Raw genomic sequence first — 25,708 nt, 5'->3', positions numbered from 1 at the left:
TCACTGGTGGAGCTCCACCTGACGTTCGTCCCATCTCTCGCCACTCAGGTGAAGAAGACTCCTGACGATAACTGCGAGACGGAGGTGGAGAACCTGAAGGAGAACATGACGTATCAGTTCCGAGTGCGCGCGGTCAACAAGGCCGGCCCCTCGCTGGCCTCCGAGCCCACCGACAACCACATCTGTAAACACAGAAATCGTGAGTAGCTACTACATCCGGTAGAAAACCCAACATGTCTTACATTAGCAGCCGAGTGTTACAGCTACTCGGGCGTAATTCAAACTCAAACAGATGTTACATGATCAATTAAATTGTAATCGATGTTGTACCTATGACAATTTTTTAGTGAAATCCCCATGTAATTCTTGTATTGTTTATTGTTTATTAGGCATTGTCAGCAACAGACAAAACCCAATGACGGCTGAGGTCAAAGTAAAATATAAACACGCACACTCACACACGCACACACACACTGCCGGCAATCGTTAGTTCGTCACCGATCAATATTCCACAATCGCATTTCTGAAATCAGCGTGGGGTTAAGGAAGTGGACTGTTCACCGTCCACTGTCACTTTATCCATTTCCCGTTTCTTTCCATCGCAGTGAAGCCGCGTATCGACCGGACCAACATGGTAATGATCACCATCAAGGTGGGCCGCTCGCACAAGTACTCGGTGGACGTGCGAGGCGAGCCGCCGCCAGAGCTCACCTGGTCCTGGCGCGACAACGTGCCCCTCCAGAACACCGAGAACATCAAGGTGAGGCGCCGGGTACAGCAAGACAGACTGATACACAGACATTGGGTGCTGGGCTCGAGCTTTACATGGAGAGATGATACTGCTCGATTGATAAAGTCTGATGTAAAAATTAAGCTGTTTTTAACTTCAAGAACTTTCGAGAAAAAAAATATTTGCACTGCTATCTTCCACTGTTCGTCATTCTACCCTCTCACGCATTGTGACTTCACCCGCTATCGTCACCTTCAGATCGAGAACGTGGACTACCACACGGACTTTAGCATCGAGAAGGCCACCAGGAAGGACTCGGGCATCTACACGCTGAAGGCCGAGAACAGGAACGGAAAAGACGAGGCCCAGTGCGAGCTGGTCGTACTCGGTACGTAGCAACGACAATATGTCGGATGCATCAGAGCTGCTTTCATATCATTTGGAATGTGATATCATGCAAGGTCATCAACAGACGGCATGAACGGTATCATAAAACTAGCAGTGTCCCAGAGATTACCGTTAACGACATCGCGTATGAGCGCCTCAGTAAAGGAGTGTTTGCGACAGAAACCATCAACACGTCAGAAGACCGTAACACAGCCACAGAGCTAATCCTTTGTTCTGTTCCCCGCAGGAAAGCCGACCCGTCCGAACGGTCCGCTGGTGGTGGAGGACGTGTACGACAAGGGCGCGATCCTCAAGTGGAAGAAACCCGACGACGACGGCGGCATGCCCATCAAGGAGTACGTCATCGAAAAGATGGACATGGACACAGGTCAGTAATACATCTTGAGAGCATCTTGCCACTTCGTCTCATTGATATCAGTAAATTCGTTTAACAAATAAATGTTGAGCCTGAGAAAAAGCGGACCTCTAAAAAGACATCCTATGACTGGATCATCACCATTTTCAGCTCACATTTGTGGCACCGAATACAGTTATCCCAGACGCTGACAGCCTCTCTCCGTGCCCGCAGGTCGCTGGGTGCGGGCCGGCCGGTGCCCGGGCGACAAGGAGCACCCGCAGTTCCACGTCAGCGACCTGACCCCCGGCCAGGACTACAAGTTCCGCGTGGTGGCCGTCAACGACGAGGGAGACTCGGAGCCCCTAGAGACCGAGGGCGCCATCAAGGCCAAGAATCCCTACGGTGAGAACTGAGAACTGTGCGTTCCTGGCAGGTGTCCCTCACTTTCCAGAACTGAAATTCTTCGTTAAAATAAATCAGCGATGCTGTGCATTGCTAATATCTCCCAGACAACTTAATTACATTCGTTTACATCTATTGTCCAAGGGTTAAACACCCTTATACGACATCGCAAGGCATCAATTCGTGTCAGAATTAGAAAAACTGCTAGTGGATTGAGTCATCCCATGGTAACCTCATCTCATCCTCCGCAGATATCCCGGACCCGCCTGGCAAGCCGGAGATCACCGACTACGATAACAAGTCGGTCGACCTCAAGTGGCGGGCTCCCAAGAGCGACAACGGCGCTAAGATCGAAAAGTACATTGTCGAGAAGCGGAACAAGAAGACCGGAGACTGGGAGAAGGTCGGAGAGGTAAGTGGTCAACACCGCAGCTTGAGCAGTTACCCTCTACCGGTTTCGTTATATTCGCTGTATGACTTAACAGAAAAGAGTTGAAACAAGATTCATTTGTTCGCAAGCCATGTCAAGCAATATCAGGCGCTATCGTTATATCACTGTCACTGTTCCTGTAAGGCCACTTGTTTTGACGCTGTCTTTGACGCCATGTCTCCTGCGTGCCTCCAGACTCCGGGCGACGAGCTGACGATGAAGGTGGAGGACCTGGTGGAGCGCCAGGAGTACCAGTTCCGCGTCAAGGCCGTCAACAAGGCCGGACCCAGCGAGCCGTCCGAGGCCACCGACTGGCACATGGCCAAACACAGGAAACGTACGTGGGATACAATAGCGCATCGCTTTCTCACACTACAGTGCTACCTTAGTCACTAAAGTAACTCTTGGCGAGTCTTTGATAGTACTTAACCTAAATGAAGCCCTGCGGACCACCTTCGTTTCCTTAATGCTATCGTTCCCTGGATCCCAACCAATCATTCGGTTGTCCCCGTGAATGAATGTTTAGCATCATATATGATTATAAGAGCTCCCATCAACTAACAGCGCTTTTATCTTCGCAGTGGGACCTCGCATCGACCGTACCAACCTGAAGATGACCAAGACCCGGGCAACGAAGCAGGTGGCGTTCGACGTCGACATAAAGGGCGAGCCGGCACCCAAAGTCAAGTGGTACTTCAAGGACGAAGAGGTAAGCCTTTCTAGCCACAAAAAAAAAACACTGAAATAATGCTGACTGCTGGCAGAAAATGATTGGTTCGAAGACACTGTTAACAATCAGGGATTCTTAAAACGCTCACAAAACTGAATTTCCTTTCTTCTCAGGTTGCCGAGCCGAACATAACGATCGTGAACGTGGACTACAACACCAAGTTCACCCTCAAGGACAGCCTGCGGAAGAACACCGGCATCTACAAGATCGTGGCGGAGAACATGCACGGCAAAGACGAGGCCGAGGTCGAGATTGTCGTTCTTGGTAAGTGTCCAGCTCAGAATGGTTTTCATGGAAATATGAATCCATTTATCTTTGATTAGTAACGGTTAAACCTCTTTAAAACCTAAGGGTTAAGCTTATTCAGCCACGCTGCAACCATAAATCTCGCGAATTTCGACCTTCGTCTGACTCCCTGGTCTTCGCAGCGGCTCCGTCGCGGCCCAAGGGTCCCCTGGAGGTGTCGGACGTCACTGCCAAGGGCTGCAAGCTCAAGTGGAAGAAGCCCGAGGACGATGGCGGCACCCCCATCCAGGGATACGCCATCGAGAAACTGGACACCTCGACCGGTAAGTGCACTGACGTTTTCAGTCACATGAGTATGATGACCGGCAACAACTTTAACCCTATTAGTGGCAGGCTCCTGGCTACCCCTATTAGTGGCAGGGGGGGGGGCTGTTTACGACCCCCCCTTGATATCTCGAGATCTAACGGGCCGATTTTCAAAATTTAAACGGCATTCGATTTCGCTCAACGTGATCTACATTTCTAAAAAATAAAAATTAAGAAAATGTCAATAGGGGGGTAGAGGGGGGCAAAAAGGCAAATTGCAGATACATTTTAGACTGTTTATCACGGCCAGGTTTCTGAACCAATCTTAACCCAACTTTTGCCGATCGATAGAGAATGAACCAGGAGTTCACATGAATCCTAAAAATATGCATTTTCAAAAATCATAGGCGGATACAGATCATTGAGATTGGGGGTACACAAAAAGTATAGTAAATAAGGTTTTTGTTGGTACTGTTTCTAAAAAGGGTGGTAATGGTCTTGTTATGTTACAATTTTCTTATGAGAGAACGACTACAATTGTATTGGTCATGCATAGGCGGTGTCAGGGCACCTATGTTGGGAGGTAAAACATAACCCTCCTTTTTGGACGCCTGGATCCGCCTATTATAGCAAAAACGTGTCAAAAGAGGATGCACAATAACTTTGTATATGTTATCACATATTCACTGTTCGTAAAACTGGTGCATACAGTTATAATACATCAGCATCGTGATCTTCGCCCAAATGACTCGCTTCACGAATAGGACCCCCCAATTCCCAGTGCCCTGGAGCCGCCCCTGGTAAAGTTATGAACTTGAAATTTTCAGGGAATGTGCCCAATTTAGTTTTAGGAAAAGTCAGAAAATTTCAGCATCGTAGCTTCAGCGGTTTCGGAGATATTCCCGAAAAACCTGAGGGGTGGATAAAAACAACCCCCCCCCCCTGCCACTAATAGGGTTAACTAGTAGCATGGCGCGTGGTGGTTGTGGACCATCTCATTTTTTTTCGGGAAAATCACAATTGGTTATACATTGCGATACTTTCCCGTTGAGTTTCCTCGGTCATGACACGCCGATTTCCTTGGACAGGTCGCTGGGTGCCGGTGGAGAAAGTGGGTCCGAACGACACAGAGGCCAACATCGGCGGACTGGTCGAGGGCAAGGAGTACCAGTTCCGGGTCAAGGCCATCAACGACGAGGGAGAGTCCGAGCCGCTCGAGACGGATCACGCAACACTAGCCAAAAACCCCTACGGTAAGCGGAATACGCCTTCCGTGCTTCTTACTTTGAGATTCATGCTTCCATCGCGTCTCGTATTATTCTGTAAAAATATTGAAACAGATTAAATAATTTTGAAGAATTGATTTTATCCAGCCTCAACAGAACCAAAGGTGTGTCTCTTTTAAATACCTAAAGACGTCTCAACTTGGTTGGCATTTCCGTGACAATTACCTCACGTCTCTCTGTTCACCCCGGTCAGACGTTCCGACCAAGCCCGGCACGCCGGAGATCGTAGACTGGGACGAGACGAGCGTTAGCCTCAAGTGGGAGCGTCCCAAGAGCGACAACGGCGCGCCCATCACCGGCTACATCATCGAGAAGAAGGAGCGCTTCGGCAGCTCCTGGGAGCCCTGCCTCGAGACCAAGGTGGGCAATGACGAACTTCAATGAGGGAGTTGTCTAAAAAGTTTCAAAAAATATCGTTAAGATCTAGGCAGAAGCTTGCTTGCTAACGAAATAACGTGTCCTTCCTTGCTAACAAAGTAACGTGTTTTCAGGGCCCCAGCACGGAGGCTAAGGTGCCGGACTTGACGGAGGGCAAAATCTATCAGTTCCGCGTCAAGGCGGTGAACAAGGCCGGTCCCTCGGAGCCGAGCGACTCCACCGGCCAGCACCTCTGCAAGGCCAGATACCGTGAGTGAATGCTTCAGCGGTACCAGAGGCGACCGAATAGTGCGGGAATATTGTGTTATATGCCGTGAATATGACTATGACTTCCCATATATCTAGTTTTTTAAGTCACTGACGTTAACATTTCATTGAAAGGATTACAGCTATGTGGTCAAATAAATATGCATCTCAGAGGGCTGGCAGTAGTAAGTCTTAATAATCGTCCCCGTCTCCATCGTTGCAGTGAAGCCGTGGATCAACCGCGAGAAGTGCAAGCCGGTGACGGTGCGCGCCGGCCAGATCGTCCGACTGGACATTGACGTGCGGGGCGAGCCGCCGCCGAAGATCACCTGGACGGTGGCCGGCCAGGAGCTGGGCACGGACGCCCACCATCGGATAGAGAACGAGGACTACAACACGCGCCTGCAGATCACAGACACGTCGCGCAAGCAGTCCGGGAAGTACGTCATCCGGGCCGTCAACGACTCCGGCTCGGACGAGGCCGAGATTGACATCACCATCCTCGGTGAGAGCTTCGACTTGGCTGACATGTGATATGATTTTTTTTTTTTTTTTTTTTTTTTTCTACACCGCCACCCATTATCAGGTGACCAGGAGTGCCCCCTCCCTCTATCCCAACGACACACAGAACCTTACGTTAACACCACCAGGAAAATAATGAAGACAATTGTCGCGGCACTCCCAGCTAGGAAATGAAACAAACTCAAGGAAGCAAAAAACGAGACACATTATCATGCTGTTAGTATAAAGGTGTAAGAGAAGGCATAGTAGTCATAACTGAAAACAGTTAGTGACTAGTTTCTAATTCCCAGGAGTACACATTCGTTCATACATCCACACAGGAGCAGTGTTAGAAGGATTCAGATGAAGGGAATCATGCATTCAGGGGTATTATATACAAATCTGCTGGTCAGTGTTCAAGCTGGGTCATTTACTGAATCTCCGTTGTTTTGCCCAGCTAAGCGAGGCTTGTTGCTGGGCAACCAACGGAGATCAGTTTCATGAGAATGAGTGGTTATGTAGAGTATGCGAGGGAAATGAAATGAAATGAAATGAAAACAAAAAAAAATATACTAGTAATAATAATAATAATAACAATAAAAAAAATAATAATAATAATAATAATAATAATAATAATAATAATAATAATAATAATAATAATAATAATAATAATAATGAATAAGAGTAAAAAATAATAAAAATAATAATAAAAATAATAATAGATAAAAACAATGGTGAAGAAAAATAAACCATGGGGTAAGAGTAAAGATATCATGATAGTGCACCATGTGATTTATAGTTTTCGTAATGTTACGAACCTCCACAATATACTTAATGTGAGAGTATTGTATTACATAATCAATACTGGCTCAAAAAGTAGTTTTTTGTTAGTCTTTTTATTGTGTGTTTTGAATGAGGCACCAGAGGCACAGCAGGGTAAACGGGGACCATTATCTGATTCCACAGCCTTGGACCAGCCCATGAGATTGTGTGTGTTTTATATAATTTGTACGAAAATATTTCTTTGAAGTGTTTGTTATAACGACTGTTTCTATTTTGTTCTACTCTCTCAAATAATTCATCAATCGAAAGTGGTAAGATTCCTTGAATCTTTTTATGTAGTAGTAACAACATCTGTTGTCGCCCGATGTCCTGGATACGAAGAAGTTTAAATTTTTTGAAGATTGGTGCAGTGTGCGCTAATCTACATTGGCCGTCTATTAATCTAACGACACGCTTCTGTATTTTGTCTAATTCACCTAGGTTTGTTATGTACGTATTACTGTAGATAAAGCAGCAATAATTAACGTGAGACAGAAAGAGTGAGTTGTAGAGTAATAACAAATGTTTACTGTCCAGGAAAAATTTCAATTTAAACATAATACCTACATTTCTCGACAGTACTTTCTGGAGTTTGGAGATATGAGTTCTCCACTTCATATCCTCATCTATGAAAATACCAAGATATTTAACAGTATTAGTACGTTGTAATATCACACCATTCAGTTCGATTCGCAATTCAAGTTGTCGTTTCTTGTTCGTGTATATCTGATAATATGTTTTATCAGCATTGAGAGACAGTTGGTTAGAAGTAAACCATTCAGCTACCTTTGGCATCAAGGTATTTAATCTTGTTTGTAAAATATGCTCACTTTCCCCTTCTATTAAAATAGCAGTGTCATCAGCATATAAGAGTGTACTTATGTGTTCACCACATATCAAAGGGAGATCATTTATATAAAGTATAAACAGAAGTGGTCCCAAAATTGATCCCTGAGGGACTCCAATATCAATTGGAAGGAAGGATGAACGCATGCCATTTATTTCCACACACTGGGTACGGTCACTGAGATATGAGTGAAACATCATATGGGCGTCTTCAGAAATACCGTACTGAAGTAATTTTCTAAGAAGAATTTCCTTGTCAACAGTATCAAATGCTTTACGTAAATCGAGATAAATGCCGCACATGTTCGAATCACTTTCAAACGCACTTATGATTTTGTCTTGTAATAACACTATAGGCATGTATGTACTCATGCCAGATCTAAAGCCAAACTGTTTGTCACTGATAATTTGGTTCAAGAATAAGTGTTGGCTTAAACGAGCATATATTATCTTTTCTAATAGCTTAGAAATAACTGGAAGTAACGATATTGGTCTATAGTTACTAAAAATATGTTTGTCGCCGGCTTTATAAATTGGTTTTATAACTGCTTGTTTTAATAATGTTGGAAAGACACTATTCTCAAGACACAGATTTAAAAAATGTACAATTTGTACCATTATAGCACTGAATGTTGATTTAAATATTTTGGTATTTATTTTATCATGACCACCTCCCACATTTCGCATATCATGAACAATCTTCTTTACTTCTTCCTCATCTGTTCTACACAATTCACGTAGCGGAGTTCCTACAAAGTTAGGAAGATAATCTATCGGATCTTTATAGGAATGGTTAATGTTATTTTTAAGCTTCCTTCCAACATGATGTATAAATGGATGCAAAATGTTTGTCAAATCGTTGCCAAAACGTCACCATAACAGTCACATTTCTAGCAAAACGTCCCTTTACATTTACTGACTTCCTCATTTATCTCGTCAGACAAGCCGGGTCGGCCGGAAGGTCCACTGGAGATCACGGACGTCCACAAGAGCCACTGCAAGCTAAAGTGGAAGAAGCCCAAGGACGACGGCGGTCTGCCCATCACCGGCTACATCATCGAGAAGATGGACACGTCGACGGGCCGCTGGCAGCCGGCGGCGCGCACTGACGGCGACACCACCGACACCGAGGTCAAAGGCCTCGAGCCCGGCAAGCGGTACGAGTTCCGCGTCAAGGCCGTCAACGACGAGGGGGAGTCGGAGCCGCTGGACGGCGACCAGAGCATCCTCGCCAAGGACCCGTACGGTACGTCAAAACGTCGGAGTGTCCGTCGGGTGTGTCATGTTCAAAGTAATAAAAGCTACGACTTAAAGGGACTATCCCACCTTTAACATGGGGTTTGAGTTGAGATAGCCAAGTTTGCGGCGAGGTTCAGAAACCACTATCTATCTAGGTTGCAACCCCCGCGGCCTCTTGGTGTTGAAGAAATTCGTTCCCTTCATTTGAAAATGGGCCTTGTGCAAGGCCCTATCTTCAACATGGAGCGACCGTTAGTGTGACGTCACCTCGTTTAGTCATTCTGATTTAAATGGGTTTGTTCGTTGAAAAATCGCTTAAAGGTAGTGTGCCACCTTTGAAAGATTTCCCATTTTATTTTTCCTAGGATAAGAAGCTTCTGTTTTTACCTAATATCGCAAAAAAAATCAAAAATGGGCCTGGAATAGTGCCTTTTTCGCCTAAAAGTTTTTCGGTTTTTAGATATGTATAACAACTGTAGTGGGCTCACCTGCAAACAGGCGTCGGGCAACAATCGCGAATGCGGCGCACTTGTGACAATAAGCAAAGGTCATTATAGTGTTACGACCATACGACGTACGGGAATGAGTTATCAGCTGTCTAATCGTAGACAACACAATGTCGAGCCTTAAACTGTAAGCCCGTATTGTATTGTTTCTTTTATTTGGCTGTCGAACATTATTTATGGTTTGAAATATGATTTTATGTAAAATAATTGATATGAAAAAGCCGTCTTATAAGTTATGACCCCATTTCACCACACGCAAGTGGCAGAAATGACAATGATCAGCTGACGCATTTTTCTTGGCCGAAGTCAGAGCGCGCGGCCCGACGCACCACGCGTATTTGGAAATTCCGACCTCGACGAGCATCAGAAGCCACCTAACAGGCGTGTTCGAAACCGCAGGAGATGATGATGAACGGGTTTATCGAAACTTGATTGGATGAGCATATCGGTAATAGCGATTTCAGTGTGTGCATTTATTGTTCATAGTGGTGTGAAATGTGGTTGGGGTACGACCGACAACCCGTCGGGGCGAATTTCGCACTGGGGTACTCAAAATTTGAAGAATTTAAGACGTTTCCATGAGTTTTGAAGGTATGGATAAGTTCTAAAAATCCGGTTCTCCTTATCTGGGCCATTAACTCCATACGGTCCAAGAAAGCTGGCACACTACCTTTAAAACTTGATCTGAACTTTGTTGTGGTGCCTACAGAGTAAAAAGAATCAGCTTTATGACAGTAATGTGGCCTGGGGAAGGAGGTAATTTTGGGCTGTGACGTCACATATTTGAAAGTTTGTGTTTGGAATATGGGAAGCCTAAGATGTTTAATGAAAAATAAATGCCAGAACCGTGTTCCTGGTCATCCAATCTATAAAGTCGGGCACAATTTAACTGGTTTTAACAACATTTTAGAAGGTGGGATAGTCCCTTTAACAGGGCTGTATAAGTAAAGAGCTTATTCATCAATGTTTTCATTAAATGGGTGAACTCCTTGGAAACAAGAGTCAGAGACAATAAAATTCATAGAACTCAGACATCGATCAACAACTTCGGCAATAGCTCATTATTGTTGTCACTCCTACCCTTTACCAGCGTTAAAAACCGTTATCATCTGTCTCTTGCAGACCCACCGGGTGCTCCGTCCATCCCCGACATCGTCGACTGGGACGAGAACATGGTGGAGCTCAAGTGGGAGCCGCCGCTGCGTGACAACGGCGCGCCCATCACCGGCTACGTGCTGGAGATGCGGCCCGAGGGCTCGCACGACTTCGTCAAGGCCAACGAGGTCGGCCCCGGCTGCAAGGGCAAGATCACCGGCCTGACGCCAGGCCAGAAGTACGAGTTCCGCGTGCGGGCCGTCAACAAGGCCGGCGTCGGAGAGCCGAGCGAGGCGACCACGCCGCACCTCGCCAAGGCGCGATTCCGTGAGTAACATAACGATTTAAGAAAACGCTTCAGCAACAGTTGGTTTCAGAATAGCGTAGAATTTACGTAGCCTCATTTTCGCTCTACAATAGTCAACCTTCGATGAATAAAACGTCTTCTTGTACTAGCTTTTGGTGCACCAGTAATGGTATCCCGATTTGCTTTGCAGTGAAGCCGCGAATCGTGCGCGACAACCTTCAGCCGGTGGTGGTGAAGGTGAACCAGCAGGTGCTGCTCGACGTGGACATCATCGGAGAGCCGCCGCCAACCGTCACATGGACCTTCAAGGGCAAGGTCAGAGACGGTCTTCTGCCTTTTTTTAAGAAGAGTGAACGTCATTTGGATTTCTTAGCACTTTTACATCGATTAAGTATATTACGAAGTAATGCTTCATCACATATACCACGGAGTCGCTGTGAAAGATAAAAGGTACCTACCAGAGCATCAGTCAATCAAAGCCATGGCGCAGTTGACCGCCTAGCCCCATTACAAACACAGCCCCAACGATTTTCCTCTGTTGACTGATCACAGGACGTGGAGACTGGCCGCGAGCTGACCATCACCAACGTGGACTACAACACCAAGTTCGCGCTGTTCCGCGCCAAGCGCGGCCACACTGGCAAGTACACGGTGACGGCGAAGAACTCGCAGGGCGAGGATACGGCCGACGTAGAGATCACCGTGCTCGGCAAACCGTCGCGGCCCGAGGGACCCCTGGAGGTGAGCCGAGATGGAGTGTGACGAGAGTGGAGTCGTTCAGGATTGATGGCACGGTTCTCGCTGGATTGCGTGGTTAGGTGCAACAATCCCTTATTGTGCATAATATGTATACGCTCGTTCTTATGTTCAATTTTCAGGAAGAGGGTTTGAAGATGACGCTAGTACAGAACGCTACAGAACGTCACCTAACCTGTTTATCGTTTTCCAGGTGTCTGAGGTCACGGCCAACGGCTGTAAGCTGAAGTGGAAGAAGCCGGAGGACGACGGCGGAGCGCCGATCGAGTACTACGAGATCGAGAAACTCGATCCGTTCACCGGTACGAGATTCACGTTCATGGCGTTTGTTGAAAAGTTTATATGGCTGATCATTACTTGCGTGACGTTCACCCTTTCATCCATAACTGGAAAAACGACTCCAGACTGAAAACCAACGAGTGGGAAGAAAAACTCCTAAAAAAGGTCAATATATCAGATGTGTGTCACGATTAAATGTCACGATTAGGCCCTGCCGCCACTGGTCGCATTGGAACCGTAAATGGAGCAGATCCGTTTTACCGCGTTATTCCCATTCCAGGCCAATGGGTGCCGTGCGGCAAGTCCAGCACGCCAGAGGCGGAGGTCACCGGCCTCCAGGAGGGCAAGAAGTACAAGTTCCGGGTCAAGGCTGTCAACAAAGAGGGCGAGTCAGAGCCGCTCGAGAACGAGGAGCTCATCCTCGCCAAGAACCCGTATGGTGAGTTCCATTTGCTGTATTGCAAGCAATCACCTGTTTCTGAACGTAAGCAACTGGCACAAAATCCATAAGATGGTTAAATAACTCGTGAATGACGAAATCGTCTTTCAACAGATCCGCCAGAGAAGCCCGAGCGGCCTGAGCTGGTCAACTGGGACAAGGACTTCGTGGACCTCAAGTGGAAGAAGCCCAAGGACGGTGGCGCGCCCATCACCAGCTACATCATCGAGGCCCGGGATAGGGACGACCGCGCCTCCGGATGGCAAAAATGCCTCTCCACACCCGTAAGTTATCTACGCAGCTTCACAAAATACGTACACTAAGGCGAATCGTTATTTTCAGCTATTTTCTAGGGCTTCCTAAAGATCCACGCCATTATAAACGTTTGTTTTCTTGGAAAACCCGTCCCAATGCAAACTGCAGAATACTATGGTACTTTACGGCAAATGCGACCTTACAATATCCTCCGAAAGAATAAAGAAATGACGAGTGTCGATCTTTCTCAGGGAAACCACCTGGAGGGTCGTGTCACGGACGTCGTGCCGGGACACGAGTACGAGTTCCGCGTGATCGCCGTGAACAAGGCCGGTCCCTCGGAGCCGTCCGACGCCTCAAAGTCGGTCGTCTGCAAGCCCAGATTCCGTGAGTAGAAAAATGTCGAACGAACTCAAGAAGCTGACTGGCCAGGTTGATAAAATACCAAGTTGAGATGGTGAATGCTAGGACCATAGGCGCGGGAGCCGGGGGGGGGGGCAGTGGGGGCAGCTTGCCCCCCCCCCCCCCCAACTCTGCCCCCACAGCTTTGAGACGGAATACCACTTTTTTGCAAATGTTTTCTTTTTTTGTTGAAAAAGCCGAGGGGTGAAAAATAAGTGGCCTAAAACCGGTGAGAAAACTAGATTTGGGGGTACCCTAGGTTGATCTCTATTATGGTGTGCCCCCCCCCCCCCCCCCCCAGTCGGAAAGTAGTTCCCGCGCCTCTGGCTAGGACATGTCAGAAGAGCGACAGGGACTACCACAGGGGCCATCAACTAGCCATAGTCATAAAGATCATTCCTTTTCATAGTCATCCCGTCATAAAAATAATTCAAAAGGTTCTTCTCCCCAATAACACCACACAGCGTTACTTCTGCCTAACTTTCACATACAAATGACGCTTGATGTCCTTCACCACAGTGAAGCCGCGCATCGACCACCGTAACCTGGACAAGAAGGTGATCCGCAGCGGTCAGATGCTGCGCGTCGAGATCGACATCGAGGGTGAGCCGGCGCCCAAGGTGACCTGGGAGCTGGACGGGCAGCCGCTGAGGCCCCGTGAACGGCTCACCATCGAGAACGAGGACTACCACTCGACGTTCGTGCTGCTGCGCGCGCAGCGCAGCGACACGGGCAAGTTCACCATCACGGCCAGCAACGACTCGGGCACCGACACCGCCGAGCTCGACCTCACCGTCGTCGGTAAGTGGGCGTGGAACATCAGGTCTCCTGCGTCATGAGGAGAGACATCCTACTGCCGGATACCAAACTGTCCCTTTGATTCTAAGCGATGATGATGCACTCTCAAATACGTTCCCATTTGATTTTCTAAGTTTTTGAACTAGACGTGAAGGCCTTCAACGTTTTTTTTTTTTTTTTTTGTTCGGTTGAGGGTGAACTTGCTATCATAGATATTAGATAGGCAGCAAAATATAAGGTATAAGTGATTCAAGCCAAATGTCTTCTATCCAACAGGAAAGCCGGGCAAGCCGAAGGGTCCCCTGGAGGTTTCTGACGTCACCGCCAAGGGCTGCAACCTCAAGTGGGATAAGCCGGAGGACGACGGCGGCGAGCCGATCGACCACTACGTGGTGGAGCGGATGGACATGGACACGGGCCGCTGGGTGCCCGTCTGCACCAGCAAGCTGCCCGAGGCCGAGGTGGACGGACTCAACGAGGGCAAGGAGTACCAGTTCCGCGTCAAGGCCGTCAACCCGGAGGGCGAGTCGGAGCCGCTCGAGACCGTGCTGGGAACCGTGGCCAAAAACCCGTACGGTGAGTAAAAGCCGGGGATGTATCCAAAAACCACAGCAGCTTGCAAGGCACTTCACTGCCCTTATCTATTGAACAATGGTAATCTCCAGCTTCTTTACTAAAGATGTTATTGATAGCTAATAAACTTCCTGTTTTTTTTTTTGTCATTCATGCAGACGTTCCCGACGCGCCTGGAGCGCCGGATATTGTCGACTGGGACAAACACCGCGTGGACCTCAAGTGGAAGGCACCGAAACGCGACGGTGGTGCACCTATCACCGGATACATCATCGAAAAGAAGGATCAGTACAGGTAAGGAACAAATCACCATGTGGCAATCTAATACACATCCGCAATATGAAAGCGACGTGTTAGCTATACGCTACTGATAAATATGACCCTTCTACCGTGTAACATTTTCCTTTTTCGAGTACCCTTTCTCACCCTCTTGCTCCACTTCGCAGCACCAAATGGCAGAAGGCGGTGGACATCCCCGGCACGAAGTGCGAGGGTCGCGTGCCCGACCTCACAGAGGGTCTCAAGTACAAGTTCCGCGTGCGTGCCGTCAACAAGGCGGGTCCGTCGGAGCCGAGCGACGAGTCCAAGAGCATCCTGGTGAAGGCCAGATACGGTAAGAAGGTCGTCGGAAGCTTCTAGGGGAGGATGGAACAGGCTGAGATGATCATATAGCTCACATTTTCCTCAGACACTGCAGGTCGCAGAGACGTAAAAATGTAGGGCGTGTCGATAAAATTTGATGACGGATGAGCGGATGACTTAGAATACGAGGTATCAAAAAGTATCCCTCAAAAACCCCCGTTTGTCCCCCTAACATCACCTCCCGTTCCCGTTCGCTACAGCTGCCCCATACATCGACCGCACCAACCTGCGCGACATCACGATCCACGCCGGAGCGCCGTTCAAGTTCGACGTCAAGATCACGGGCGAGCCGCCGCCAACCAAGACTTGGTTCATGAACAAGGCGCGGCTGGACAGCCGGGACAACCTCACCATCGACGTGGAGGACTACCGCACCAAGCTGTCCGTGTTCATGGCCACCCGCAAGGACACGGGCAGCTACGTCATCAAGGCGGAGAACGACTCGGGCAAGGACGAGGCCGAGGTCCAGGTCACCGTGCTGGGTAAGGGGAGGATTTTGGAGGGCAATGGAAACCGCAACGCGTCTATTATTGCGAAAAAAGATTTAAAAATGCGAGCGCTGGATGTTCGAAGATCTAACGCTCTTCTTACTTTACCTTTAGCAGGTCAATAATAGCTAGAAAATGTTAAAAGTTATTCAATTTCGAACTGATAAGGCTTAGGATGAATACGATTCAACGCCGATTTCTTGTTTGCAGACAAGCCCAGCAAACCCGAAGGTCCGTTGAAGATCTCGGACGTCCACAAGGAGGGCTGCACGCTCAAGTGGAACGAGCCGCTGGATGACGGCGGCCTACCGATCGAGGGCTACGTCGTCGAGAAATTCGACACTGATACTGGTACGTTCCGGACGACGCTGTTGTAAGCAAACAACGAATGTTGGCTCGTATTTTTCTGGACAATGATCAAACTAATAAGTTAACCAGCGTTGCCGAAAGCTTCTTTATTGTCTATATAAACAAAATAGCTCTTCTAAATTCATCAACATGCCGCCTAAGTAGAGCAGAACTGCACCCTGCCAAACTGACATCTACTCTCTGGCACAGGTCGCTGGATGCCCGCCGGCCGCTGCTCCAAGCCCACCATGCAGGTGGACAACCTGATCCCTGGCCATGAGTACAAGTTCCGGGTCAAGGCCGTCAACCCCGAGGGCGAGTCGGAGCCGCTCGAAGGCGACCACTCCATCATCGCCAAGAACCCCTTCGGTGAGTCGCAACAACACACATCAGCCAGAGATCTCTGGCTGATGTCAAGAATCGCAACAGACCTAAGAACCTATTTTAGAATGACTCATCTTCTGTGAGCAAAGAAACTTTATGGAAAGTGCTTTTTAAGTTTCGCAAAGTATCGACGAATATGCGGTTTTCCCGCTCGCCGGTTTCCGCTTAACGTCACAAATACAATCTCTGAACAGTGAACACTGCCATCTATGATATTTGAGTGGTCTATCCTTAAATATGCACTACCCTCCGCCTCCAGACGCACCCGGGGAGCCGGGCCGGCCGGAGCCGACCGACTGGGACAAGGACTTCTGCGACCTCAAGTGGAAGGCACCCGACTCAGACGGCGGCGCGCCCATCACCGGCTACGTCATCGAGAAAAAGGAGAAGGGCTCCAGCAAATGGATCAAGGCCGCCGAGACCAAGGGTCAGTACCTCCTTGTCTTTCGTCTCGGAGATCGTATCCGTTTAATCATGGGTAACAATTTACTTGCCAACTGGTTTCCAGATGGGTTCTGTAACGATCACCAGCAACTTCGGCACGTTTACATGATATCTATCTGAGCCCAAATTTCCAGATTCCAGGGACTGCCTCCCGTCAGGTCAAGATTTGTGACCTCTGCCCTCTGTCAGGTCCCGAATGATGACTCTGCCTCTCTCAGGTCCCGACTGCACGGGCCGCGTGCCGAACCTGGAGGAGGGTCAGACGTACGAGTTCCGCGTGCGGGCCGTCAACGAGGCCGGACCAGGCGAGCCAAGTCAGCCGTCCCGCTCCATCACGGCCAAACCCAGGAAACGTGAGTCGACAGGACAGTTAGGCGTGTCGCCTACAGAGTTCTGTGCGTGTTTTTATGTAAAATAAAACGTTCATTGTTTTCAATGAATTCGACAGCACTTCAAAACTTGATTGTCAAATGAATTGCCAGCCCCATTTTGATCGTAAGAATTAGTAAAATCCAAACTTATCGTGGCATAACACATTTTTCTCCATCGCCAGTGGCTCCCAAGATCGACCGTCGCAACGTGCGAGACCTGACCGTACGCGAGGGAGAGCCGATCATGTTCGACATCAAGGTCAAGGGCGAGCCGGCGCCGGACGTGACCTGGGCCAAGGACGGCCGGCCCATCAAACAGTCGGCCCACAACCGGGTCGAAAACGAGCCGTACAGGTGAGCTCATTACAGACAAGATATTTATGAAACAAAATAATGGGTCCAAGCCTTATGCGACCACGTAGAAATGATTTAAGCGGTCATAAGATGGTCGCAGTCGTCGTCTTCAGCAACAGGCTGCACAGACTGCATTCTAATGACAATTGCTCTATTTCCCTCCATCTATCAGCTCCGTGCGCCTTCCCTCATGCCTCGTACTGACGACTCCTATGTCCCACCGTCAGGACCAAGTACACGAACGACACCCCGAAGCGGGGCGACTCGGGCGTATACACGATCCAGGCGACCAACCAGCACGGCCGCGACGAAGCCACCATCGAGATCACCGTCGTCTGTGAGTGGGATGAAGCTCGTGGCCGGGAAGTGGAGTAGGTTATATCAGGATTGTTCACACTTACCGTCTGGAAAGTATCACTATCGCCTGTAACGCAGGTGCTGTTAGAATGTCTGGCTTGGGCTGTCGGACGATGACATTTCATTCATCCAGGCTGAATGTCTTGTGAAAATGCACTGATTGATACAAAGAAACCATGAGAAGAGGCGGTTACCACTCAATAACTGACTTATTCATTCCCTGTTCTGCAGCCAAGCCGTCGGCGCCCGAGGGTCCTCTGGAGGTGTCGGACGTCCACAAGGACGGCTGCAAGCTCAAGTGGAAGCCGCCGCTGGACGACGGCGGCGAGCCCATCGAGGGATACGTGGTCGAAAAGTACGACCCCGACGTGGGCATCTGGATCCCGATCGGCAACTCGGTGCGCCCCGAGATGGAGGTCAGCGACCTCACGCCGGGCCACGAGTACCACTTCCGGGTGAAGGCGGTCAACAAGGAGGGCGAGTCCGAGCCGCTGGAGACGCTGGCGCCGATCGTCGCCAAGGACCCCTTCAGTAAGTTTTGCTTTGGATTGATGTGGATTTTTTTTTGTTGTTGTTTAATTCAGGTAAAAGGAAAAGAAAGCCGATTTATATAATTATAACATCCTTCCGAAGATTATCAATAGTTCAAATGAGCATAAATAATTAATGAAGCAGATTTTAAGCGCAACTGCATTCGGAGCATAAGAAAGCCCACACGCAGTGGCTGTAACCCTGCGCCATTTCATCCGCAGCCGTGCCGGAGAAGCCGGGCGCGCCGGAGGCGGTCGACTGGTCCACCTCGCATGTGGAGCTCACGTGGAAGGCGCCGGCGCACGACGGAGGCACCCCCATCACCGGATACATCATCGAAAAGAAGGACAAATACGGGTGAGTGGTGATCAGCTTATAGCGGAAGAACGGTGTTACGGTGTCACGACATAGAATCTATGTTATGAATGGGGATAGCAGCAACTAACTTCAGATTCAACAAACCCGATATTCAATTCAGATACGTGTAATTACGATAATGCCGCAGTTGTCAGTTAGCATTGCCACCGTTCCGAGTGTCGAGATCCTGCTGCTGACCTGGATTGCCGTTCCGTCCCCACAGCTGTATGTGGGAGAAGGCGTGTGAGCTGGACGGCCCCGAGTGCACGGGCTCGGTGCACGGACTGATCGAGGGAGTCCAGTACCAGTTCCGCGTCACCGCCGTCAACAAGGCCGGCCAGTCGGAGCCCTCAGAGCCCAGCAAACCCATCACAGCAAAGGCCAGATTCCGTGAGTAGAGACTCGGCGCAGTTAGCACTTAGCAGTCGCAATACGTCACAAAACTAACGACTCATTCAGTCAATACTTGCAATGCACTTGTGTCCTATTAGATGCCAAGAAGCAAACACTGTCATATTCGTAAAACCTATCTTTATTCACTGTCCTACCAACGGCCAGCACTAACCCTTCGTAGTTTGTCAATGACCATCATCCTTTTATCTCCAGTCGCGCCGAAGATCGACCGTCGTAACCTGCGCGATATCACCATCTCGGCCGGCTCCATGGTCAAGTTTGACGTGGACGTCTCCGGAGAGCCCGCGCCCACCACCAAGTGGTTCAAGGAGGGCTTCGAGCTCAAGTGAGTGCCTATCGGCGCTGGGGGACTTACTCGGCAAGCGGCGAAAGACATACGCTTTAAAAATCGCATTATCGCTTGGTTTACACGTAGTTAATGTGATCGCAGAAGTTCAAATCACTTCACGTGGGGAGTGAGATGCAACTCTAGGTAGGGTTTACAGGTGTCAAATACATGGATTAAGTTTGATATTCCTTAGTGTCGCTAGCATAACGAAGACAATTAACTACAAGCTGACCAATTACGGAACCGTGTATCTACAGGCCGACCAAGCAGCTGAACATTGACGACAAGGAGTACAACACCAAGTTCGTGCTGCGTAACGCCAAGCGGGGCGACTCCGGGGAGTACACCATCACGGCGCAGAACAGCTCCGGAAAGGACACTGTCACCGTCACCGTGACGGTCACCGACAAACCCGGCAAACCTGAGGGACCGCTCAAGGTGCGTATGACCATTGAACGTAGACGAAGGCTTCGTAATGTTTAATTACTTATAGGTATGGTTCCATTAAAAGTCGCTTTAAGACTCGTCTCTCAAGGTTTTCAGACAGTGATAACGTTCTAAAATGAATCAATAAAATGCATTTCTGCGATGTATTTCCAGCACCAGCCTGATCAAATATCTCACATTGTGCTCGATTCTGCAGGCTTCGGACGTGCACAAGCACGGCTGCAAGCTCAAGTGGCGCCGGCCGAAGGACGACGGTGGCACCCCGGTGGAGTACTTTGAGGTGGAGAAGCAGGACCCGCTGACGGGCATCTGGACGCCGGCCGGGCGCGCCGACCAGCCCGAGATCGAGCTAAACAACCTCACCCCCGGCAAGGAGTACAAGTTCCGCGTCAAGGCCGTCAACGCCGAGGGCGAGTCGGAGCCGCTCGTCGGCGAGGAGACGGTCGTCGCCAAAAATCCCTACGGTAAGTCATGTGCAGGTGTTGGGCTTCACCAGCCAGAACTCGTGTCATCAGCTGGGTGGTGAAATTCAGTTCTCTTACTAAAAAAGGAACGCGAGGGTGTCGTGCTCTCTTGAATAACCGAATAATGCGCGTAATAAGCCAGATGATACGCAATGATTGTTCATTCCAAAATTATGCGCCTTTGCAGACGAGCCGGACGCGCCCAAGAACCTGAAGGCGACTGACTGGGACAAGGACCACGTGGACCTGAAGTGGGAGCCGCCGCTGAACGATGGTGGCTCGCCCATCACCGGCTACCTCGTGGAGAAGAAGGACAAATACGGCAACTGGGAGAAGGCGCTCGAGGTGAGGTCACGGGATGTATGCCAAAGAGTCAAACCGATAGTACATAGCGTCGGTAAATGGAAAATTTATGAGTTTCGTAATCGACCAATACAGTACTCAGTCTCGGCCCAAGCTGATACGCAAGTTGCATTGGATGTTAGGTGACGATCCTGATCTTCACCCCGCTCCGCAGGTGCCGGCCGACCAGCTGAAGGCCACTGTCCCCGGGCTGACCGAGGGCGAAAAGTACGACTTCCGCGTGAAGGCCATCAACGCCGCCGGGCCCGGATCGCCGAGCAACAACACGGGTCCGATCACGGCCAAGCCGCGCAACCTGGCGCCCAAGATCGACCGCACCAACCTGATCCAGGTGAAGGTGCGCGCCGGACAGAACTTCAGCTACGACGTCAACGTGGCCGGTGAGCCGCCGCCAGAGAAGCGGTGGACGCTGGCTCGCAAAACCGTCACCCCGTCCGACCGTATCAGGTCAGTGCGGGGGAGGTGGTGGAATCCGCATCTCTCCCGTCATGGTATTGTTTTACTTCTTTGACGACAGCATTGCCGCAACCCAACTTAGGTCTTAGGTAGGTCACGTTTAGAGACCCGACAACTATTTGCCTCCAGACAATATTGTTGTGGGCCATTCGTTCAAACCGAAAGCTTTTTCAGACCTACTACAACGGAGGAAAAACGTGAATCACTCATAAAGCCAATGCTTCATGATTCACCACCATGACTCACGGTCCATTCCCCGCTCAGGATCACGCCGTCCGACTACAACATCAAGCTGCAGGTGCGGAACGCGCACCGCAGCGACTCGGGCACCTACACGCTGACGGCCGAGAACGAGAACGGAAAGGACACCGCCGACGTCGAGGTCATCGTACTCGGTACGATGAACTGCAATGTCTTGTCTTTGCGCCCAACCAACTTACGTGGACGTTGCATATTTACTGTCAGCACACTTCCCTCAACGGTTAAATTCCGCTGAATATCGTCTTTCAAGTCCCTTCCAAGTTCCACATGACAAACGACACAAGCCTTGCGGCTCGCAGACTGCTGGGTTGACAAAAACGAACGAGCGCGATCACGTTGATCACCCCTCTTACGCCTGATGTCGTTCTTCGTCCGTTTGCCTGCAGACAAGCCGGGTCCTCCGAACGGACCACTGCAGGTGTCTGACGTTCACGCCGAGGGCTGCAAGCTCAAGTGGAGGCCACCCTCAGACGACGGCGGGCTGCCCATCCAGAAATACATCGTCGAAAAGATGGACGAAGCCACCGGTAGGTCTCGTCACAACGGCTATCACTTCCGGCAATCATCTTTTCCAATTCTGGAAATGATGTGAGTAATAAAAAACACGGGTTGGAACTCAAGCCTGTGTAAGGCATAGGCGGCGGAACGGGGAGGGCACCGGGGCACCGTGCCCCCCTTTGATTTGGGCATTTTTACATTAGCCCTATGGGCGTTGCATGGAAAGAATGGGACCAAAAGTCGTCAGTGCCCCCCCCCCCCCCGCTACTGGACTGTAAGGTTAGGTAGCGCTTATTTAAACCATCACCCATTCAGTTTTGTTTTTCCTAAAGCTTTAAAGGCCAACAATGTCTAACTGTCCACGTTTTCAGGCCGTTGGGTGCGCGCCGGCGAGACGGACGGCCCGCAGACCGAACTGGAGGTGGACGGTCTGGTGCCCGGCAAACACTACAAGTTCCGCGTCAAGGCCGTCAACAAGGAGGGCACCTCCGACCCGCTCACCACACCGCACAGCATTGAGGCCAAAAATCCCTTCGGTGAGTCCGTTAGGGTGGAAACTGGAAAGCGCCCAGGGCTAGTTTTCTTTGACATGGCGGAGGATGAGACTACATGATCTTTGATTCCAAGTCGATCTGCTATAAAATCTACACATAGTGAAGGGAAATATTAGAACAACCAACAGCACTGAGCACCCCTTAGCTGACTGGGCCGTCCGTTTCACCACAGACGAGCCGGGCAAGCCTGGTACTCCGGAGATCACCGATTATGACCGCGACTTTGTCGACCTGAAGTGGAAGCCGCCAGAATCGGACGGTGGCTCCCCCATCCAAGAGTACATCGTCCAGCGTAGGGACAAACTCAAGTGAGTGTGGCGAGGAATGTCAATGGGAAATACTGACGAGTTGAATATTGATCCAAAGCACTGCTCGTCTTGCAATGGTGGTAGTCAGCTTCTTGTGTCGTTGATCACCTGTTCTCGCGTCTCTTCCCCCTAAACGTCTTTACCTCAATCAACCTCTCTCCTCCCGCAGCCCGAAATGGGACGACGTGATGCGCGTGCCGGGCGACAAGCCGCACGCGCACGTGCCGAACCTGATCGAGGGCAATGTGTACGAGTTCCGCGTGGTGGCGGTGAACCGGGCTGGTCCGGGCGCGCCGTCAGACGCCACGGCGCCGCACACCGCCCGCGCCAAGAACCGTGAGTCGGGAGGGGCACACGGAGCGGATAGGTACTGTTGCCGAGCTGATTATCCGTGCAGAATAAAATAATGAGACGTTTCACCCCTCCAATCAGTCTACATAGAGCAGACGTGTTTAGCAGTGCTCTAGTTTACTGCCTATTTTGGCGTAATGGACCCGCATAATGACTTTGAGATAAGCATGAAAAGAATCTTAATTTAACGTAGAATATTTTGGTGGTATTTGCAGTTGAGTTGAATGGTGAAATAATTGAATTATAGGCTTTAAAAAATTGATTATTTTGACCCAGTTTTGAAATTTTAGACTCACCACCGCGTTAGTTCTGCTCTAGATTTTTAGTAGTAAGTCTCGTGCTAATTCTGAAGAGAGATCCTTATAGCCAATAATGTCAGACTCTGACACCTCGGTTAGTGGCTACGATCAAACAGTGGGAGAATGGGTTGTGGCGAGAAAGACCAAACGGAGCAGGATAAGCAAGGCAAAAATCGTGGCATCAACGATTACGGACGCTGAAGAAACTGTACCGAAGAGCATTTTTTGTCCTATCTCTCCTCTCACCAATCAGCCTACCGCGACCCCCGAACAGCTGACGAGTGCGACTAACTCTACGCATACCGGTGAGAATGACGACAAAGCATCCCACGACAGGGTGATGACGAGCGCGAGGGCGCCGACCCTGGACCAGCTGATCCCCACTAGTGCGACGTCAGCCGACAAGAAACGTCTAATCGCTGAGTCGGATTGCATTTTCAGTGGGCGCTACGACCCAGCCGCGGTGTGCTGTATCATGGCATCCATGGACGAACCCGACCTGAGAGAGCTCCGAGAACTGCTGCATGCTGCGCTGTCTGCGGTCATCCCGGCTGTCGCCGGCCGTCCTCTCTGCCGCCGTGTTACCGGCAACTTGGCTGGCCTAGCGGATGACTGCTGGACCTTGGGCTACTCGGCGGCTCAAGGCATGCTGACACAGCGTGCTAATGCTGCCACTCTGAAGCCAGCGGGTCGCAATCCCCTGCCACCCCCCGGTCCCACCCGGAGCGCGCCCTCGGACTCTGCTATGTCGTGCCCCAGCGCGATAACTTCGTCACTCGAGGCGATCATATCCACCCAGCTGCGAATGGAGAATGAAATTAGGGAGCTTCACGCTCGTCAAGCTACCCAGGATGCTTACAAAACTCGTCTGAAACAGCTGGAACTGGAAATAACTGGTCTCCGCAGAGAATGTGCTGCTAGAGATGACACGATTGATCAGTTGAAGGTCCTTGTAGAGGGGCTACTAGCCCGTGAGGGCCCACAGCCACGCCGGCCAGTCACCCCTGGATTACAGGTGCAGCCGGGGCAACACGACAGCGATGCGAGGTCCGCTGCTAATGATGCTACTGCTGTAACTGAAGAGGCTCACTCTGACCGCACCGCCGCCCGCGAGATTGCCGCCAACTTGGATCTGCGTGCCCTGGGTGAGGCGATCGCTGGTGCCCTGCATTGGCGGGTCGGCGATTCAGACAGTGAGCCAGAGCAGCAGAACACGCATACCGTGTCTGAGCGTAGGACAGCGCAGCCCGCGAACCACAGTCAAGCAGCAGTGCCGACTGCGGCACCGACCAGCGACACGTCTGCCGCGGCTCCAGGCGGCCCGACACGGCGACAGAGCATGGTGACCGGCTCTGGTCCCCCATCGGCTCTGATTCAGGAGCCGCCTCGTCAAGAATCTCGGAAGGAGAAGTTCATCCTGGAGGGCTTCCGTGTGGATGTTGCTGACAGTGACGTGCGGAGTCTGGTCTGGACCGTTGTTCGCAATCTCCATGATTTCCAAAGGGTGTCACGCCGCGGTCCTGCTGCCTCTGTAAGCAAGGCGTTCAAGATTGAGGTTGATGCTGAGGACACCGATCGTATATTGGACCCGTCCAGCTGGCCGACTGGCCTGGTTGTGCGCCTTTTACCTCACCCTGTGAACACTGGGCGCCGAGGACAGCGTTTTCGCCGTCCTGCGGCCTCATCTGGAAGATCACAGACGACCCGGAGTGCTGCAAAAAGAACTGAACATGGCAATGCTAACTGGCAGGCGACGGCCCCGCGCCGTTACAGTGATGTGGTCAGAGGCATTGAACACTGTGACACTGCCTGGACGGCGGCCGCCCAACGCCGGGACGAAGATGAGACCCGCCGGGAAGCAGTCACCTCACAGCGCTCCAGAGCCCCGAACAGAGACTGCACTCACGGCGTCGGTACATCTAGCGCGGTCGACGCTGTCGGCGGCGACGGAAGTAACGCCACACATGGTGACGGTGGCTGGGAAGAGGAAAGGCCGCGCCGTTATGGACCATTCGTGCCAGCTAGATACCATGGACACCAAGATGACAATGAATGGGTGTCAACCTATCAGCGCCGTGATGGAGACGGACACTGGGCAACAGCCGCCTCTCACCGCCCAGGCGCCCCTAGTCGAGGCAGCGAACAGGACGCCGGCGCTCCCTGGGTTCCAGCTGCCTCCCGTCACGTCAGAGGAGGCGCCACACACGGTGGCAACGGCTGGAGGGCGACTGCTTCGCAATGCGACGGATCCGGATACCGTGGGTGGCCCTATCAGCGCGCACGAGAGGCCACCTCCTGGGAATAGCGCCCAGATGGCTACTCCTGGGGGCCATCCCTGTCCTGCTGCCACCGCTGTGAAGCATGACAGAGCG

The 25,708-nt window shown here is 50.5% G+C and overlaps 1 protein-coding gene and 1 long non-coding RNA gene across 56 annotated transcripts in view; one reads left to right on the top strand and one right to left on the bottom strand.

Annotated features, from left to right (window-relative positions):
* LOC122386587 overlaps window positions 1–25,708 on the bottom strand; it is a 162,178-nt gene that overhangs the window by 99,313 nt on the left and 37,157 nt on the right. For all 6 annotated transcript variants that reach the window (XR_006257408.1, XR_006257404.1, XR_006257410.1 and 3 more), the window contains exon 4: window positions 5–93. This is a non-coding gene — a long non-coding RNA (uncharacterized LOC122386587). The remainder of the gene's footprint in view (window positions 1–4; window positions 94–25,708) is intronic.
* The window catches only part of LOC122386338 (twitchin-like), a 133,114-nt gene that overhangs the window by 71,028 nt on the left and 36,378 nt on the right, over window positions 1–25,708 (top strand). For 49 of the 50 annotated variants that reach the window (XR_006257385.1, XM_043375453.1, XM_043375653.1 and 46 more), the window contains 46 exons: window positions 49–199; window positions 606–760; window positions 989–1,118; window positions 1,365–1,505; window positions 1,707–1,877; window positions 2,129–2,289; window positions 2,503–2,644; window positions 2,889–3,016; window positions 3,151–3,301; window positions 3,466–3,606; window positions 4,678–4,842; window positions 5,069–5,235; window positions 5,367–5,502; window positions 5,723–6,004; window positions 8,609–8,914; window positions 10,536–10,835; window positions 11,006–11,130; window positions 11,368–11,556; window positions 11,765–11,873; window positions 12,131–12,289; window positions 12,404–12,573; window positions 12,796–12,931; window positions 13,466–13,747; window positions 14,021–14,320; window positions 14,476–14,611; window positions 14,764–14,930; window positions 15,160–15,441; window positions 15,658–15,798; window positions 16,006–16,164; window positions 16,439–16,606; window positions 16,842–16,976; window positions 17,177–17,348; window positions 17,576–17,685; window positions 17,937–18,236; window positions 18,458–18,593; window positions 18,817–18,983; window positions 19,200–19,332; window positions 19,593–19,773; window positions 19,979–20,246; window positions 20,434–20,591; window positions 20,764–21,056; window positions 21,330–21,460; window positions 21,713–21,853; window positions 22,196–22,360; window positions 22,551–22,686; window positions 22,856–23,022. Coding sequence is in view for 49 of the 50 variants with exons in the window: in XM_043375453.1 (XP_043231388.1) it covers window positions 49–199; window positions 606–760; window positions 989–1,118; window positions 1,365–1,505; window positions 1,707–1,877; window positions 2,129–2,289; window positions 2,503–2,644; window positions 2,889–3,016; window positions 3,151–3,301; window positions 3,466–3,606; window positions 4,678–4,842; window positions 5,069–5,235; window positions 5,367–5,502; window positions 5,723–6,004; window positions 8,609–8,914; window positions 10,536–10,835; window positions 11,006–11,130; window positions 11,368–11,556; window positions 11,765–11,873; window positions 12,131–12,289; window positions 12,404–12,573; window positions 12,796–12,931; window positions 13,466–13,747; window positions 14,021–14,320; window positions 14,476–14,611; window positions 14,764–14,930; window positions 15,160–15,441; window positions 15,658–15,798; window positions 16,006–16,164; window positions 16,439–16,606; window positions 16,842–16,976; window positions 17,177–17,348; window positions 17,576–17,685; window positions 17,937–18,236; window positions 18,458–18,593; window positions 18,817–18,983; window positions 19,200–19,332; window positions 19,593–19,773; window positions 19,979–20,246; window positions 20,434–20,591; window positions 20,764–21,056; window positions 21,330–21,460; window positions 21,713–21,853; window positions 22,196–22,360; window positions 22,551–22,686; window positions 22,856–23,022 (8,143 nt within the window). In the remaining variant the exon portion in view is untranslated. The remainder of the gene's footprint in view (window positions 1–48; window positions 200–605; window positions 761–988; window positions 1,119–1,364; window positions 1,506–1,706; window positions 1,878–2,128; window positions 2,290–2,502; window positions 2,645–2,888; window positions 3,017–3,150; window positions 3,302–3,465; window positions 3,607–4,677; window positions 4,843–5,068; window positions 5,236–5,366; window positions 5,503–5,722; window positions 6,005–8,608; window positions 8,915–10,535; window positions 10,836–11,005; window positions 11,131–11,367; window positions 11,557–11,764; window positions 11,874–12,130; window positions 12,290–12,403; window positions 12,574–12,795; window positions 12,932–13,465; window positions 13,748–14,020; window positions 14,321–14,475; window positions 14,612–14,763; window positions 14,931–15,159; window positions 15,442–15,657; window positions 15,799–16,005; window positions 16,165–16,438; window positions 16,607–16,841; window positions 16,977–17,176; window positions 17,349–17,575; window positions 17,686–17,936; window positions 18,237–18,457; window positions 18,594–18,816; window positions 18,984–19,199; window positions 19,333–19,592; window positions 19,774–19,978; window positions 20,247–20,433; window positions 20,592–20,763; window positions 21,057–21,329; window positions 21,461–21,712; window positions 21,854–22,195; window positions 22,361–22,550; window positions 22,687–22,855; window positions 23,023–25,708) is intronic. The other variant, XM_043375702.1, reaches the window with a different exon arrangement.

Source organism: Amphibalanus amphitrite, unplaced genomic scaffold (genome assembly GCF_019059575.1).
Source record: "Amphibalanus amphitrite isolate SeventyFive unplaced genomic scaffold, NRLGWU_Aamphi_draft 000016F_arrow, whole genome shotgun sequence".
NCBI lineage: Eukaryota > Metazoa > Arthropoda > Thecostraca > Balanomorpha > Balanidae > Amphibalanus > Amphibalanus amphitrite.
The sequence above is the reverse complement of the archived record's forward strand: the minus strand, read 5'-3'. Positions and strand labels throughout refer to the sequence as shown.